General features: G+C 42.4%; 1 protein-coding gene across 4 annotated transcripts in view; it reads left to right on the forward strand.

The window, feature by feature from the left end:
- LOC309563584 (alpha-2-macroglobulin-like protein 1) overlaps positions 1 to 17,541 on the forward strand; it is a 562,516-nt gene that overhangs the window by 448,239 nt on the left and 96,736 nt on the right. For all 4 annotated transcript variants that reach the window (XM_082268048.1, XM_082268050.1, XM_082268051.1 and 1 more), the window contains 4 exons: positions 1,594 to 1,708; positions 1,784 to 1,890; positions 7,741 to 7,902; positions 10,290 to 10,532. In XM_082268048.1, the coding sequence (XP_082124174.1) occupies positions 1,594 to 1,708; positions 1,784 to 1,890; positions 7,741 to 7,902; positions 10,290 to 10,532 (627 nt within the window). The remainder of the gene's footprint in view (positions 1 to 1,593; positions 1,709 to 1,783; positions 1,891 to 7,740; positions 7,903 to 10,289; positions 10,533 to 17,541) is intronic.

Genomic DNA, 17,541 nt, shown 5'->3' on the forward strand with positions numbered 1-17,541 from the left:
ATAACTATGAAAATCCAAGGTTGTCTTTTCAGTTGAACAACCACTATTACCAGCATTACATAATTGTAAATATTCATGTGGCATATTCCCTTGGGAGTGCACAAAAACAAGCATGCTGAATTACCCACACTATACCTATATGTTTTTCCTATGTACAGTCAGGTCCATAAATATTGGGACATCGACACAATTCTAATCTTTTTGGCTCTATACACCACCACCACAATGGATTTGAAATGACCGAAGAATTCTTTCCCTGGTGAAGAAAACACCCTTCACAACAGTTAGTCAGATAAAGAACACTCTCTAGGAGGTAGGTGTATGTGTCAAAAGTCAATAGAAGACTTCACCACAGTGAATACAGAGGGTTCACCACAAGATGTAAACCATTGGTGAGCCTCAAAAACAGGAAGGCCAGATTAGAGTTTGCGAAACATCTAAAAAAGCCTTAACAGTTCTGGAACAACATACTATGGACACATGAAGGGAAGAGTGAAGGGAAGAGAAGAGTATGGAGAAGGAAAGGAACTGCTCATGATTCAAAGCATACAACCTCATTAGTGAAGCATGGTGGTGGTAGTGTCATGGCTTGGGCATGTATGGCTGCCAATGGAACTGGTTCTCTTGTATTTATTGATGATGTGACTGCTGACAAAAGCAGCAGGATGAATTCTGAAGTGTTTCGGGCAATATTACCTGCTCACATTCAGCAAAATGCTTCAGAACTCATTGGACGGTGCTTCACAGTGCAGATCGACAATGACCCAAAGCATACTGCAAAAGCATCCAAAGAGTTTTTTTAAGGGAAAGAAGTGGAATGTTATGCAATGGCCAAGTCAATCACCTGACCTGAATCCGATTGAGCATGCATTTCACTTGCTGAAGACAAAACTGAAGGGAAAATGCCCCAAGAACAAGCAGGAACTCAAGACAGTTGCAGTAGAGGCCCGGCAGAGCATCAAACCCAGCGTCTGGTGATGTCTATGCATTCCAGACTCCAGGCTGTAATTGACTGGAAATGATTTGCAACCAAGTATTAAAAAGTGAAAGTTTGATTTATGATTGTTAATCTGTCACATAACTTTTGGTCCCTTAAAAAGTAGGAGGCACATATACAAACTGTTGTAATTCCTACACCGTTCACCTGATTAGGATGTAAATACCTTCACATTAAAGCTTAAAGTATGCAGTTAAAGCACATCTTGTTTGTTTCATTTCAAATCCATTGTGGTGGTGTATAGAGCCAAAAAGATTAGAATTGTGTCGATGTCCCAATATTTATGGACCTGACTGTATATGAAGAGATATTAGGTATGTGACAATTGCAGCTTGACTGAAATGTTAATCTTGGCCTATGATCTATAAAAGGATTTAGCCACTTTTTTAAAAAAAAATTTGTAATAGTGAGTGGATACAGTATGAAGTTTATATCTATATGATAAATCTGTAAGCTTATTTCCTCTTTCCCCTTTCACTTCTCCTCCATTCCTCACTAAAATGTTGCACTTTATCTTTTTAAAAGCATTTGCTTATTGGTAATTGTGTCCATTACTTTATACACTATTGACACTTTCAGCATGTCCTTTTCTTTAGACTGACAGTAAGGGGTGTCTATCCAAGGAGATCGACCTACATGCTTTCAACTTCTCAGCTGAAGGTCAAAACCGGCAATTACAAATTGTATCCACACTGACAGAGGATGGTACAGGTAAGAATTTAGAAAATAACTATCAGCTTAAAAATATACCAGCAAAGAATGTGACAGTAAATCTGTGTTTTCCAGGCCATAAGGAGGAAGCATCAGCTGAGCTAAAACTCACTAGCTATCAGAAAATTAAATTTGAGAATACTGGATTGTTATACCAAAGAGGAGTTCCATTCAGTGGCAAGGTATAGAGGAAAAAAAAGTTGCAAGAAATAAAGAGTTGTTCTCTTGTTAAAATCTGTTTACCACAAATGTAACTACTATTGATTAGGAAAATATTCAAATCATTATTATAATAGGTTTAATTTATTTTTTAGTACTGTAGAGACCTTGCTTCAGACAGCAATGCAGGGATAGTCAATCATGGCTTTCCAGCTGTGATAAAATTACAAATGTTATCATGCATCTACCTCTGGGAGTCATGCTTGTGGCTGTCAGTCTTACCATGCCTCATGGGACTTCACAGCTGGAGTACTGAGGTTGCATACCCCCTGCAGTAATGAATTGTTTTGCTTCTGTGCTTACAGGGATCAACATAAAACAAGTCTCTATTTCCTTAAGCACCCCCTGGACACCCCCACCACCGCAACCACCACAACACCTGCACCCATTTTTCCAAAATTCACTTTACACATTCTTTCCTCTTCTTGTAGCAAAGCAATACAATTTAATTTTCACAGAGAATGGCACTGATGTTATTGTGGCAGAGCTGCCCTCTGTGATATTGTACTGTAAGCCCAATTCCAAGCCAATGTGGTGGCATACCCCCAGGAGGTGTGTCCATTGAAGGCTAGGCTCACAATAAGTTGGTTGGATGACTGACTATATTTTAATCCAGAATAAGCTTGGCAGCAAAGTTTCTGCAGTGGCCAGTTTTGGTGACAAGGCGGGTATTACAGCTGGGCATATTTTTTATTTAAAACTGGAGTTATAGCCAACCAAGAAGCTCTTTTCTTTTGGGTATATGTAATTGCTCTTATAGCTGACCTTATTAGCTTCCTCCATCCACACAATGGGGGTGGATTGAGGATCCCCCTCTGGCAGTGCATTGCATTCTGACAACAGCAACCAATGCTGTCAGAATACACTGATCAATAGTTGTAGTTGATTAGCTGCAGCCCCTAATTAACTAAAAATTTTCAACATGTCCCTTTGACAGAAGTGAGTTATACAATCAACTTGTGTTGATCAGAGGAGCCCACACACTGATTGAAAGTCCATGCTGGACTAACAGAATTTTAATTACTATTGCAAGCTATTGTTATAACTATAGTTTTATCCTTGGCATTTCCTGAGGAATAAAATTCAATCACGTTATCGTATGCAAAGAAAACTGTATACGGGAATATAATTAACATAATTTAGGAACAGCCAACATAAACTAAGATAATCCACAGCTAGCAACTAATAGCTGACAGTGATAAAATTAACATGAGCTAATTAGTCAGTTAAACCAGCCTAGGTGGAGTGCACACAATTAAGCCTAGGTGGAGTGCACACAATTCTAGCAGACAGACAGAAACTATAGGTGACCCATATAACAATGGCAGTATTCTGTCTACTGGGCATGTCATCAGAAGACATACAATGTCCCAGCAGTCTGATAGAGTGTGGAATTATTTTATCTTCATAGATCTCCTGAGGATTATAGTTGATATTTATTTTCCAAGTGAAGGAGCCTCTCCAACCCAGTCTGCAGGAGGGCCACCATATTCCCTCTTAGCATTAGCCTATACAAGATTAATATTACATTTTTTCATCCCTTCCAGAAGGTAAGCTTTATCGTCCTTATTCAGGGAAGTAATCCGAGCCTTGCGATAAGCTTCAATTACGTGGCTGTCCATTATTAGAGAATGATCTGCTCTCTCCATGAGCACTAATTAGTGGCTAGGAGGCTTGCCCGTACTCCTCTCCAAAAGCCCTTGTTCTGGTTGGGTCTGTCACATTATCCAATACAGTATTGTATAATTTTCCTGCGTGGGTGGCTGGAAATAGACTGCCCGGCTGCATGGTATATGAAGGATTGCCAAAGCTAGAACTAGACTCTATAGCTGCAAACACAGGGGTGCACATTAAAACATACTATTAATATTATTCAATAAACTATTTGACAATCCAATATAGCCTCTGTAATGCCTTGCTTCTCATTGGAAGAATATCTAATGATTGCGGCACTCTCCCTCTCTCTACTACAATATAGGCAAGTCCAGATATACTATTACACTGCTTTTCAACTATGCAGCTCAAAGATGTAGTCCAAAAGCAACTGTTCTCTTAATAGTAAAAATTCATAGACATATATAGTATATTTGTGTGTGTGTGTATAATATATATATATATATATATATATATATATATATATATATATATATATATATATACACACACACATCCATATACGTATACATGCACATACCCATAAAAAACATGAGAATGAACTACCTAGCACCAAGGATTTAGCTGATTATAGTGCACACTGAGGAGAAGCACACAATAGCTACAAACTTTTGCAACTATTGAGGCAGCATAGGATTGGGGGATAAGTGTATATGAGCCACTGCAGTGGGCTTACCCTCAGTGTAATAGTATATCTGGGCTCTGCTTGTTATTGTAGTCTAGAGAGGGAGAGTGCTGCAATTGTGAGATATTCTTCCGGTGAGAAGTAAGGCACTACAGAGGCTATATTGGATTGTGAAGAGGTGTATTAAATAGTTACTACCCTGGCAGTCTAAGAAGTGCTGGCTTTTTTTTTTTTTTTTTTTCTTTTTGGTTGTAAGTAACATTTTGGATTTGCATTTGCTGGCTGCATCCCTGAGAGAAAGCACAGTTTACCATTAGTTTATCATACACATATTATTTTACAGAATTTATTTTAATCCAACAGTTTGTGTTGTGTAGTTACAATGCAAATCATGAAAAGAGGGGCCTACTTCTGAGAGCATACAATCTAAAAAAATGAAGGGGTAATGTTAAAAAAGGTAGCAAGCAACTGTGTGGGAATGAATTGTTCGAGAAAGTAAGATTTAGTTGTTAACTATAGGAGTGGGATAGGCTTACCTGAAGAGATGTTTTTCATGGAAAACCTAAAGACAGACTGAGTAGGAGACAGCTGTACAGGTTGAGGTAGGGAGTTCTGCAGGATGGGTTCTAAAGGTGTCTTGGACATGAGCATAGGAGGCGTTAACAAGGGAGCTAGAGAACAGGTCTTGGAAGGAGTGAAATGGATGACCTGGTTTATATTTTGAGATAAGGTTAGTGATGTAGCTCCAGGCACAGTTGCGAATGACTTTTTGTAAGTAGTAGTTGTTCATTGGGTGATAAGAAGGCAGTGGATTGGGAGAGAAGGGTGGCAGGCACTAAATTGATAGTAGGGTGGATGTGTCTGGCAGGAGCATTTATGACAGACTGAAGAGAGGATAGTCTGTGTGGAGGTAGACAAACATGGAGGGAGTTTAGTTAGTTAACCAGAGAGGAAAATCAGTAGCTTGGTGGTGGAAACCGATATAGAGGTTAAGACTGCAAAATGTGAATGTGGATAGTGATTGGATGTGCGGCTGTAGGGAGATGTTACAGACTATTATTACACCTAGCACCCTGGTAGGATGTGAGGAAAGGTTATTTGTGCCCAGTAAAAAAGTCTAGGGATAGGGGCATATATTAACCAAAGGGGAATAAATTTAAAAGAGCAAAAATAAACCCTGGGTGGCTAAACTCCAACATAAAAAGGCATATAAATACTAAAGAAAAGGCATTCAAGAAATACAAGGCTGGGGGGGGGGGGGGGGGGTCATTGGCAGCATCCCAACTGTACAAGAGTGCAATAAGAAATGTAAAGGCAAAATCAAGGTAGCTAAAATAGAACACGAGAGACATATAGCGGAAGAGAGTAAAAAAAAACCCCAAAAATTCTTTAATTATATAAATAGTAAGAAAGCAGGACCAGAACATATTGGCCCCATAAAAGACGATGAAAGGAATCTGGCCACAGAGGACAGTGAGAAGGCGACAGTGCTAAATCATTTTTTCTCTTCAGTCTTCACAAAAATAATAAACCTCAGGAAGTACCCCCATGGTTAACAGAAGATAGACTTAGAACTAAACTAGAGAAACTTAACATAAATAAATCACCGGGACCGGATGGCTTGCACCCGAGGGTTCTTAAAGAACTCAGCCAGGTAATAGCCAGACCGTTATTCTTGATCTTTACGGATAGTCTAGAGATGGGAATGGTGCCAGCTGATTGGAAAAAAGCCAACCTGGTACCAATATTTAAAAAAAAGGGCCGAGATATATCCCGGGTAACTATAGACCTGTCAGCCTAACATCAGTAGTCTGCAAGATTTTGGAGGGGATGTAAGGGACTACATACAAGACTTTAGTAATGAAAACTGTATAATTAGTAGTAATCATCATGGATTCATGAAAAATCATTCCTGCCAGACCAACTTATTAACCTTCTATGATGAAGTGAGATGAAGGAGGGCCTGTAGATGTGGTGTATCTGGACTTTGCAAGGGCATTTGACACAGTTCCCCACAAACGCTTACTGTACAAACTAAGGTACGTAGGTATGGACCATAGGGTGGGTACCTGGATAGAGTCCAGAGGGTGGTGATAAATGGAGAGTACTCGGATTGGGTGGGTGTGAAAAGTGGGGTCCCCCAAGGATTCATAAATGATCTAGCGGGGGGGGGGGATATCTAGCACAATCTCGGTATTTGCGGATGATACTAAATTAAGCAGGACAATAACTTCTATGCAGGATGTGGAAATCTTACAAGCGGACCTGAACAAAATAATGGGGTGGGTAACTACATGGCAGATGAGGTTTAATGTTGAAAAATGAAAGGTAATGCCCTTGGGCGTCAGAAACACGAACGCAAGCTACTCGCTAGGGGGGAACCTCTGGTGGAATCTAAGATGGAAAAGGACCTGGGGGTCCTAGTGGACAACAGGCTTGGCAGTGGCATGCAATGCCAAGCTGCTGCAAGCAAAGCCAACAGAATACTGGCATGTATAAAAAAGGGTATTCACTCCAGAAATAAAGAGATTATTCTCCCACTCTACAAGACTCTGGTCCGGACACATCTGGAGTATGCCGTCCAGTTCTGGGCAGCGGTCCTCAGAAAGGATCTGCTGGAACTGGAGAGAGTCCAGAGAAGGGCAACAAAAATAATTAGGGGAATGGAGGATCTCAGCTATGAGGAACGACTACAAGCATTGAACTTATTCTCTCTGGAGAAGAGACGCTTGAGAGGGGATATGATATTAATGTACAAATACTGTACTGGTGGTGACCCTAGCATAAGGAACAAACTTTTCAGAGAAAGGGAATACAATAAGACATGTGGCCACTCAAGAAGAAAATTGGATAATGTAATGTAATGTATGACCAGCTTTAGCTTTCCTTGACAGTAGTTTTGGAGGGGCATATAGAGTAGCATTGCTCATCATGCTAGCCATTGCACTGTTTACATATCCTGTGGCCTCCTCATATGTTCATGCTCAACAGAGCCATGATCATCCTGGACAAGTGGTGGGATGTACAAGAATATGTCAGACCAAAACGTTTTTTTTTTTTCTGTTTTAGACAGAGAAAGGATTAGAACCCATGTCTTGTTTTCACTGCTATCCAATCCCTGGTTACAGAAATCATTCCTCATTTTTGGTCCCTCCAATGACCATTTCATTACAGGAAGTGGGAAAAAATCTGCAACAATGAGACAAACAGAAAAAAGTCTAAAAGGGCTTTCTGTTTTTCTCTACTCTAAAACCTATTTCTGTCTGTATTGCTTTTGGATAGGTCCCTTCTAAAATGTCAGTAGGACAGGAAGTGAGGGTAAATCTTTGTAACCCTGTATCAGATAGCTGTAAACACATGACAGAGGTTTTAACCCTTCCCTACTCAAGTCAAAACTGAAAATGTTTTGGCTCCAGGTGAAGACTGAAGCAAAGGAATGGGTACAAAATATTGTATGAGCAAGTTTGGATATTTGTCAACTTTCTGATCAAAAATATCCTTTTCTCTCCCTCAGATTAAAGCAACTGATAAGGATAATCAACCCATGGCTAATGCGGCAGTGGCATTAGTATCGAATGAAGATTCTAAGAAGCTTGCAACACTAGAGACCGACCAAGATGGAGTGGCTCATTTTACTCTTAACACTGATTCATGGAGTGATGCCTATTCATTTACTGTGAGTTACTACTACAGTCATGCAAATTTTTACAGTTTATATTGTATTCATAAGCAGATGTTTAGGCTGCATTCATGAGTGATTTTTAGGCATTTTATTTGAAATGTATACAAAAATTGTAGAAGTGTATTACCAGCATTATTCTCATGTATTCAAGCATTTTTGTTTTAGCTGTTTGAAAGCACTAGCGATAAGAGAACAGTTCTTACAAGTAAGAAAAAAAAAAGGCTGCAATATTCCTGTAAAAACATTTTTCGATTTCATCATATATGTGTTTCTATTAAATTCTATGGGGCCAAAAGCGCCCAAATCTGCCTCAAAATAGTATAATTTTGTGTGTAGCTATTGGAGTGTCAAATTTTGAGCTAGAAGCATCTTGGTCTTCATATGTGAACAGCCATCATTGAAATATATGGGACGTAGGATGTTGAGAATTTTGGAGCATGGGATGCTGGGATTGTGTTTAACCTCTAAAGTACCAGCCTGTAATAACCCTTCATGGCCAGGCTAGTTTCAATTTCCAGTTCTGTGATACTTTGACTGACAATTACTGGGTCATGCAACATTGTACCCAAATTTATATTTTTTATCTTTTTTTTAAACAGAGCTTTGTTTTGGTAGTATTTAATAACTATTTTTTAACGTTTTCACTATATAAAGGAAAAAAGACCAAACATTTTTAGAAAAAAAAAAAAACAGTTTACCTTTACTTTCTGTTAAAATACAAATGCCAGGACAGTATGAACACTACAAAAGGCTGTGATCTCTATAACTGATCCAGTAAGTCACTGGATAGGAAGGGTGATATCTTGGTCATCGCTGCAGCTGCAAGGATGACCAAGATCATTTTTTACAGCTGGCGATTCCCTTGACTGTAAAAGTTAAATCCTAGGCGGCTATGGAGCCACTGGATTACTTTTACAGGTGGTGGAAAGGGGTCACGGGTCCCACTCCCTCTGCCTGCCACTCTCTCAAGCCATTGGGGAGCCTGGTAAGGATGTGACCAGTGGCATAGAGTTCCTGGGACACAGTGAGAGGAACTATTGTTGACGTCAGAAACTGGAAGCGACAAGGATTTTGTCACTTCGGTTTTGTTTTTTTGTTTATCTGGCCATTAGCAGCTAGTGAAGCAACTAATCAGACCAAACTGTGTTTGATTGGCTGCATTGGAGGCCAGAGAAGGCATCTGGGGGTCTAAATCACCCCAGATCACTCCAAAATAAGGACCTGTCATGGCCCATGCTGTCACAAAGGATGTTGTTCATCCCTTGGGATAGCAATAAAAGTGCCAAAAAAAAGAGACAGTGTAATTTTTATTTTTTTATAAAAATAAATTTTTTTTAATTAAAGCACACCTCCCCCCATGCTCATGTGCAAATGCGACACTTGCGTTGGTCCCACATGCATATGTAAACAACAACTGTACCACAAATGTGAGGTATCACCGTGAATGTCAGAGTGACAGCAATAAGTCTAGCTGAAGACCTCCTGTGTAGCTGTAAACTGGTAGCCTGTAAAGGCTTTTAAAGTGTTGTCTATGGAGATTTTTAGGTACAGTAATTTGGCACCATTCCACGGGTGTACAAAATTTTAAAGCGTGACATGTTTGGTATCTATTTCCTTTGCCAAACATCATCTTTCATATGCTATCAAAATTAGGTATTATACTGTGTTTTTGTGCATTAAAATTCATTAAAAAAGTGTACTTTCTCCAAACAAAATCTCATTTGAAAAACCTATGAGCAATTATCGTGTGCTTAAAATATGTAACACTCACCATTTTATTCTCTAGGGTCTCTGCTTAAAAAATGTATAAAATGTGTGGATTCTAAGTAGTTTTCTAGCAAAAAATTATATATATTTTACATGTTGGAGAGGGATGTCAAAATTGGCCTGGTTTGGAAGTGAGGTAACTGGTTTAAATGTTTCAAAAGCTCCTCATTAGTATATAGTCTGCTTTTAAATCGTTATGTTATGTGCAATGCAGGCAGATTATGGCTGCTGGGAGAGGCCAGCAGGGTGCATACATAGCTTCTAAACAAGCCGTAGGCTGGCTCTTGAGAGGAGTTATGCAAATATCAAAATACCATTAAGGGTGGATGTCATTCTGGAGGAATTGGTTTTGCTCATCCATACTAAAAATGACGTGACTGCCCCATGTCCAAGTATGCAGATTATTTACATTAGGTATTATTTCCAGGAGGAGAGGGAGAGAGTACAGTACTGTCTTCCTCATAGCTGTCTCCTCCTTGGCCTTGACATGATGTGTAATTCATATTGATTGTCTTCAGGCAGAATGTCAGAAGGTTCCCAGGCCTGAAATACATTTCAAATAATTCACCCTGGTAACTGAATCAAAGCCTAAAACCATTTATTTTCTACCACAGGCAGTATTTCTATCGAAAGATGATAATGATGATGAGGAAGACCTGCATATTGGACACTTAATGTTTTCAGAGGCTACGGTATGGGTTCATCACTACTACTCTGAAAGTCAAAGCTTCCTGAATTTGGAAATTAAAGGAAGAGGAGAACTGCCATGTGACTCTGATCTGTCAGTGAAAGCGGATTATCACATCAATAAGGATCAGCTGGATAGTACAACAGACCACATTTCATTCTTCTACTTTGTAAGTTTCATTTTGCTATCAGTACAGTATGTAAAGACATTATATTATACCTCTAATACAAGTTTATACAGTACATGTACAGAGACTGGTGTACCTTCTGTGCATGTCAATTTTCATATATACAGCCAAACTGAAATATGGCCAGGTCATTTTTTACAAATGTCCTTTTTTTTTTCCCTTACAACCTTCAGAGTTAGTAAAAGACGCCACAGCCATATATTTTCTTAAAGCAAAGGACCGGTAAAATAAAAAGAAGGTGCCACTGGTTTTCTTAGGTCCCACAATAGTTCTGCAAATGTTTATCAAAGTGATATTTTGGCCATCATTATTAGTCGACACAAACACAGCAAAACTGACAGAATTTAGGCTAAATCCCTACTAAATCTAAAGAATAAAATTGTATTGAGTTAATAAATAACACATATTTGCACATTTAAGTTGTAGCTTTTACGAAATGGTGAAAATCAAAGGTACAAAAAACTGTAAAACCATCTGGAGGTTGGCTTACACCCATGCATTTTGCTATAGACCAATTGTACTTCCATTTGCATGTTGTGATAAAATGATGCTGGCATACATTTTATTGCAATGCAGTGTGTTACAGTGTGTTACAACAAGCAGCAACGCATGTTAGTGTTGTGTTTTAGGCCTCATTTGTATGGCCACAAAGGGGTGTACATCATCAGGAAGGTGCATATTTATGTGCCCAAGAAGAGTCTAATGGCGCTTTTTCACTGCATGGAACTGAACGGTTCGGCTCGCTTTGGTGCTTTTCCACTGCTGGTATGACATGGTACGGTGTAGGAACGGTACGGTACGGTACGGCGGCGCTTTTCCACTGCATGGAACCGAACGGTACGGCTCTCAAAAACAGTACCACCTCGATTGTGGTTCCAAGAGGTACCATACCCGGTACCATATCCCACAATCCTTTGTATACAGTCACTACTAGCCACTGATTGGTCAGAGAATCGTTGTTATCCCACCCACGTAACTTTAGTACTACTTTAGTGGAAAAGCAAACCATACCATACCGAACCGTTCCAACACCGTACCATGCGGTACCAGCAGTGGAAAAGCAAACCGGGCCGAGTAGAGCCAAGCCGGTACTTGCAGTGGAAAAGTGCCATAAGTTGTTTGCATACAGCTGTGGGCAGCAGCCTGTACAAATCAATTATAGAATGACAGACACCATGGCTGTACACATGTAACCACAAATCTGAATGGTTACATGCATATAGTGAATTATGAGCAGCACAATTTGCATCCAGGATGTGAGATTGCATGTGTGCAGCTGCAGTATCTCTTAGCCTGTCATTTATTCATACATGCAGTTGTTGCTTCTGGCTGTACGCAAACACTTGTGACTCCTGTGCTCTGTATGTAGCTGAGGTCCTGGGACTGATTCACATGGGGGCTGTGGCCTGTACATCATGATGAGTGGTTTGTTTATGTGGCTGGAGCTGCATACATGCTCTTTTGGAATGCTTTGGCTGAACAAACACAGCTTCAGGTCCTAATTTCACAGCGTGGGGGTGTGCCTAGCCCTGAATACAGACAGTCTGCATTCAGAGTCGCTCATCTGCACCTTCACACCTGTCAAATTTGGATTTGGGGCAGTATTCACACAGCCACTTCAGGCGACTCTAGCCACATCAACAAACCACTCATGCTGTATAGGCAAGAGTGTCCATATGAATAAGCCCTTAGGCTTTATTTACATGGGAATACATCAGTGAAATTGCCTTTTTTTTTTTTTTTTGGCTTTGGTGAAACATCAGGGGTCTAAACAGACCCCTGATGTTTCACTTTTGAGACACAGAAGGGATTTAATGAATGAACAGGAAGCACTCTGTACAGAGGCTTTCTATTCATTCACAAACTCAAGCATAGAAAACACAGCCTACTATGGTTCTGTTATAAATTAACACAGTGAGTGATTGATACTGATCGCTTGCTGTGTTCATTCAGGCATGGAAGGAGTCAGTAAATATGACATGTTTACCCACCCCCCTGCTTTCCATTCTGAAACCGATCTTTTGTGTTCCCTGGAAGCAGCTGGCATGTGGTGGGAGTGAGAGGAGAAACAGCTGGCAGCACCCAGGGGGAACGGGATATCCGTGCTGCAGGAGGGGGGATTGGAGACAGAGTGGGAATTGGAATGCTAGGGGGTTTCAGCTGCTGATCACATAGTTACATAGTTACATAGTTAGTGAGGTTGAAAAAAGATATCAGTCCATCCAGTTCAACCTATGATGTGTGTGTGTGTTTGCTTTTAACCGTACATTGTATACCCCTGTATGTTGTGGTCTCTAAGGTGTCCATCTAATAGTTTTTTGAAACTATCAATGCTCCCTGCTGATACGACTGCTTGTGGAAGAGAATTCCACATCCTTACCGCTCTTACAGTGAAAAACCCCTTACGCACTTTAAGGTTAAACCGCCTTTCCTCAAGTTTTAGTGAGTGGCCACGTGTCTTATTGTATCTCCTTTCTCTGAATAGTTTGTTCCTTATGCTAGGGTCACCAGTACAGTATTTGTACATTGATATCATATCCCCCCTCAATCGTCTCTTCTCCAGAGAGAATAGGTTCAGTGCTTGTAGCCTCTCCTCATAGCTGATGTCCTCCATTCCCCTAATTATTTTTGTTGCCCTTCTCTGGACTTACTCCAGTTCCAGCACATCCTTTCTGAGGACCGGTGCCCAGAACTGGACAGCATACTCCAGATGTGGCCGGACCAGAGTCTTGTAGAGCGGGAGAATAATCTCTTTATTTCTGGAGTGAATCCCCTTTTTTATACAACCCAGTATTCTGTTGGCTTTGCTTGCGGCGGCTTGGCATTGCATGCCACTGCCAAGCCTGTTGTCTACCAGTACCCCCAAGTCCTTTTCCATCCTAGACTCACCCAGAGGTTCCCCCCCTAGTGAGTAGCTTGCTTTCTGGTTTTTGGCCCCCAAGTGCATTACTTTACATTTTTCAACATTAAATCTCATCTGCCATGTAGTTGCCCACCCCGTTATTTTGTTCAGGTCCGCTTGCAAGGTTTCCACATCCTGCATAGAAGATATTGGCATGCCTAATTTAGTATCATCAGCAAATACTGAGATTGTACTCGATATCCCCTCCTCCAGATCATTTATGAATAAATTAAACAGGATTGGTCCTAGGACAGAACCCTGGGGGACCCCACTTTCCACACCCGCCCAATCCGAGTACTCCCCATTAATCACCACCCTCTGTACTCTCCCCTGGAGCCAGTTCTCTATCCAGGTACTCACCTTATGGTCCATACCTACCTTCCTTAGTTTGTACAGTAAGCGTTTGTGGGGAACGGTGTCAAAGGCCTTTGCAAAGTCCAGATACACCACATCCACTGGCTTACCTTTATCTAGGTGGCAGCTCACTTCATCATGGAAGGTTAATAGATTGGTTTGGCACGAACGATTTTTCATGAATCCATGCTGATTACTACTTATAATACCATTACTAAAGTCTTGTATGTGGTCCCTTAACATCCCCTCCAAAATTTTGCAGACTACTGATGTTAGGCTGACCGGCCTATAGTTACCCGGGATATATCTCGGCCCCTTTTTAAATATTGGTACCACGTTGGCTTTTTTCCAATCAGCTGGCACCATACCCGTCTGTAAACTATCCTTAAAGATCAAGAATAATGGTCTGGCAATCGCCTGGCTGAGCTCATTAAGAACCCTCGGGTGCAAGCCATCCGGTCCCGGGGATTTATTTATGTTAAGTTTCTCTAGTTTAGCTCTAAGTCTATCCTCTGTTAGCCATGGCGGCACTTCCTGAGGTGTATTATTTAATTCGGCCTTACAAGCTGGGTTCGTGTAGCCCCCCGATTCCTTTGTGAAGACTGAAGAAAAGAAATTATTTAACACTTCCGCCTTTTCTCTGTCCTCAGTGGCCATTTTTCCTTTATCATCTTTTATGGGGCCAATGTGCTCTGACCTCACTTTCTTACTGTTTATATATCTTGGGGTTCTTTTTACTCTCCTCCGCTATATGTCTCTCGTGTTCTATTTTAGCCGCCCTGATTTCGTCTTTACATTTCTTATTACACTCTTTATAATGCTTAAATGCTGCCAATGACCCCTCAGTCTTGTATTTTTTGAAGGCCTTTTCTTTAGCTCTAATATACATTTTTATGTTGGAGTTTAGCCACCCAGGGTTTAGTTTTGCTCTTTTAAATTTATTTCCCTGTGGAATGCACTGGCCCACTCCCTTGTTAAGTATGCTCTTGAAGCACTCCCATTTTTCCTCCGTGTTCTTTGTTCCCAGGGTTCTATCCCATTTGATATTTTCTAGCAGCGAGCGCAGTTTAGGGAAATTGGCTCTTTTGAAATTCAGTGTTCTTATATTACCCTTGTGTTTCCTATTACTGTAATTAATACTGAAACCAATTGACCTATGGTCACTGCTCCCTAAGTTTTCCCGTATTTCTATATCCGTGAGCAGGTCTGTATTGTTGGTAATCAGTAGGTCAAGTACCGCATTGTTTCTTGTCGGTGCATTCACCATCTGACCCATGAAATTGTCCTGCAAAACATTTAGGAACTGCCGAGCCTTGGCTGAGTGCGCGGTTCCTTCTGCCCAGTCTATATCCGGATAATTAAAGTCCCCCATTGTAATGACATTTCCCATCCTTGCTGCCAATCCTATCTGTAACATGAGGTCCGCCTCACCCTCCTCCCTCTGGTTGGGGGGCCTATAGCATACGCCCAATATTACCTTCCCCACCGTGCCTTCCCTTTGAAGCTCTACCCATAGGGATTCTGCCTCGTCCTTAGCTCCATTATTAATATCATCCCTCATATTTACCTGTATACTGTTCTTAATATACAGACATATCCCTCCCCCTTTTTTACCCTCTCTATCTCTGCGATAAAGGGAATACCCCTGAATGGTCGCCATCCAGTCATGAGAGCTGTCAAACCAAGTCTCAGTTATCCCCACAAAATCTAAGTCCTCCTCAAACATCAGCAGCTCCAGCTCTCCCATCTTGTTGGCCAGGCTTCTGGCATTGGTATACAAACCTCGTAATTTTGATCGGTTACATTTATCCTCATTTGATGTTTTTAGGCTGCTCTCTTGATTTTTCCCCATACCCACCCTGGGTATAGGAGCTCCGAACACCCTACCGCTAATGCCCCCATTTCTGCCCTCTGAAACTTGCTTTCCACTGGCTAATTCTACATCTGTACCCTCCCCCCCATTCCCTAGTTTAAAATCCCCTCTAACTTTTTGGCCATCCTTGCACCCAGTACGGCTGCACCCTCCCCATTTAGGTGCAATCCGTCCCTACCAAAGAGCCGGTGGCCGACTGAGAAGTCGGCCCAGTTCTCCAGGAACCCGAAAACCCTCCTTACTACACCAGCTCCTCAGCCACTCGTTAACTTCCCTAATCTCCCGCTGCCTCTCTGGTGTGGCTCGAGGTACAGGTAGTATTTCGGAAAATACTACCTTGGAGGTCCTAGTCCTCAACTTAGCGCCTAAGTCCCTGAAATCGTTTAGGACTCTCCGTCTTCCTCTGCCTATGTCATTGGTACCCACGTGTACCATGACAGCTGGGTCTTCCCCAGCCCCACCCAGTAATCTGTCCACCCGATCCGCGATGTGCCGAACCCGAGCGCCCGGCAAGCAACAGACTGTTCGGCACACACGGTCTTTGTCACAGATTACACTGTCTGTCCTTCTAATAATTAAGTCCCCTACCACCAGCACCTGTCTTTCCTTTCCCTTTCTCCCGGCCTCACTGGAGGAGTTCTTCCCCTGGCAGCTAGGGGCGTCACTCTGCTCCAGCAATGCTGGTCCCTGACTGGTTTCCCCAAAATCACACAACGGGGCGTATCTATTGGGGTGCTTCAGCCCAGGATCAGCCTCCTTGCCTTGTCCCCTTCTACCCCTCCTAACTGTCACCCCTCTAAACTGCTCTGATGCCTGCACCTCCAATACTCCGCCCACCTCTGTGCAGACCCCTGCCTGCACCTGACTGGTACGATCCTGGCACTCCTCCGGTATGGACATTCGTCTCAGTGTTGCCAGCTGCTTCCCTAGATTCAGGACCTGAGCTTCCAGCGAAGCAACGTGCTTACATTTTGCGCATTTGTATTCGCCCTCGATCACATGTCCGAGGAACGCATACATATCACAAGATGTACACCGAGTCGCATCTCCACACCCGCCGGGCATTGTACCTACTATCTAATCTAATGGGGATTCAGCGATTTAAGTCTATCCTATGTGGCTATTTCCTGACTTCCTAACTCTACCTTCTCACCCTCTGGTGTTCCGCTACACTCGCTTGACACTCAGTTGCACAAAACTCACAGCCCGGTCAGACGCACAACACTCAGTCTCACAGCCCGGTCAGACGCACAGTACTCAGTCGCACAGCCCGGTCAGATGCACAGTACTCAGTCGCACAGCCCGGTCAGTCGCACAACACTAAGTCGCACAGCCCGGTCAGACGCACAACGCTCAGTCGCACAGCCCGGTCAGATGCCCAACGCTCAGTCGCACAACACTCAGTCGCACAGCCCGGTCAGACGCACAACACTCAGTCGCACAGCCCGGTCAGACGCACAACACTCAGTCGCACAACACTCAGTCGCACAGCCCGGTCAGACGCACAACACTCAGTCGCACAGCCCGGTCAGACGCACAACACTCAGTCGCACAGCCCGGTCAGACGCACAACACTCAGTCGCACAGCCCGGTCAGACGCACAACACTCAGTTCGCACAGCCCGGTCAGACGCACAACACTCAGTCGCACAGCCCGGTCAGACGCACAACACTGAGTCGCACAGCCCGGTCAGACGCACAGCCCGGTCAGACGCACAACACTCAGTCGCACAGCCCGGTCAGACGCACAACACTCAGTCGCACAGCCCGGTCAGACGCACAACACTCAGTTCGCACAGCCCGGTCAGACGCACAACACTCAGTCGCACAGCCCGGTCAGACGCACAACTCTCAGTCGCACAG

The sequence above is a fragment of the Pelophylax lessonae genome, assembly GCF_965119305.1.
Source record: "Pelophylax lessonae genome assembly, chromosome: 9".
NCBI classification, from domain to species: Eukaryota; Metazoa; Chordata; class Amphibia; order Anura; family Ranidae; genus Pelophylax; species Pelophylax lessonae.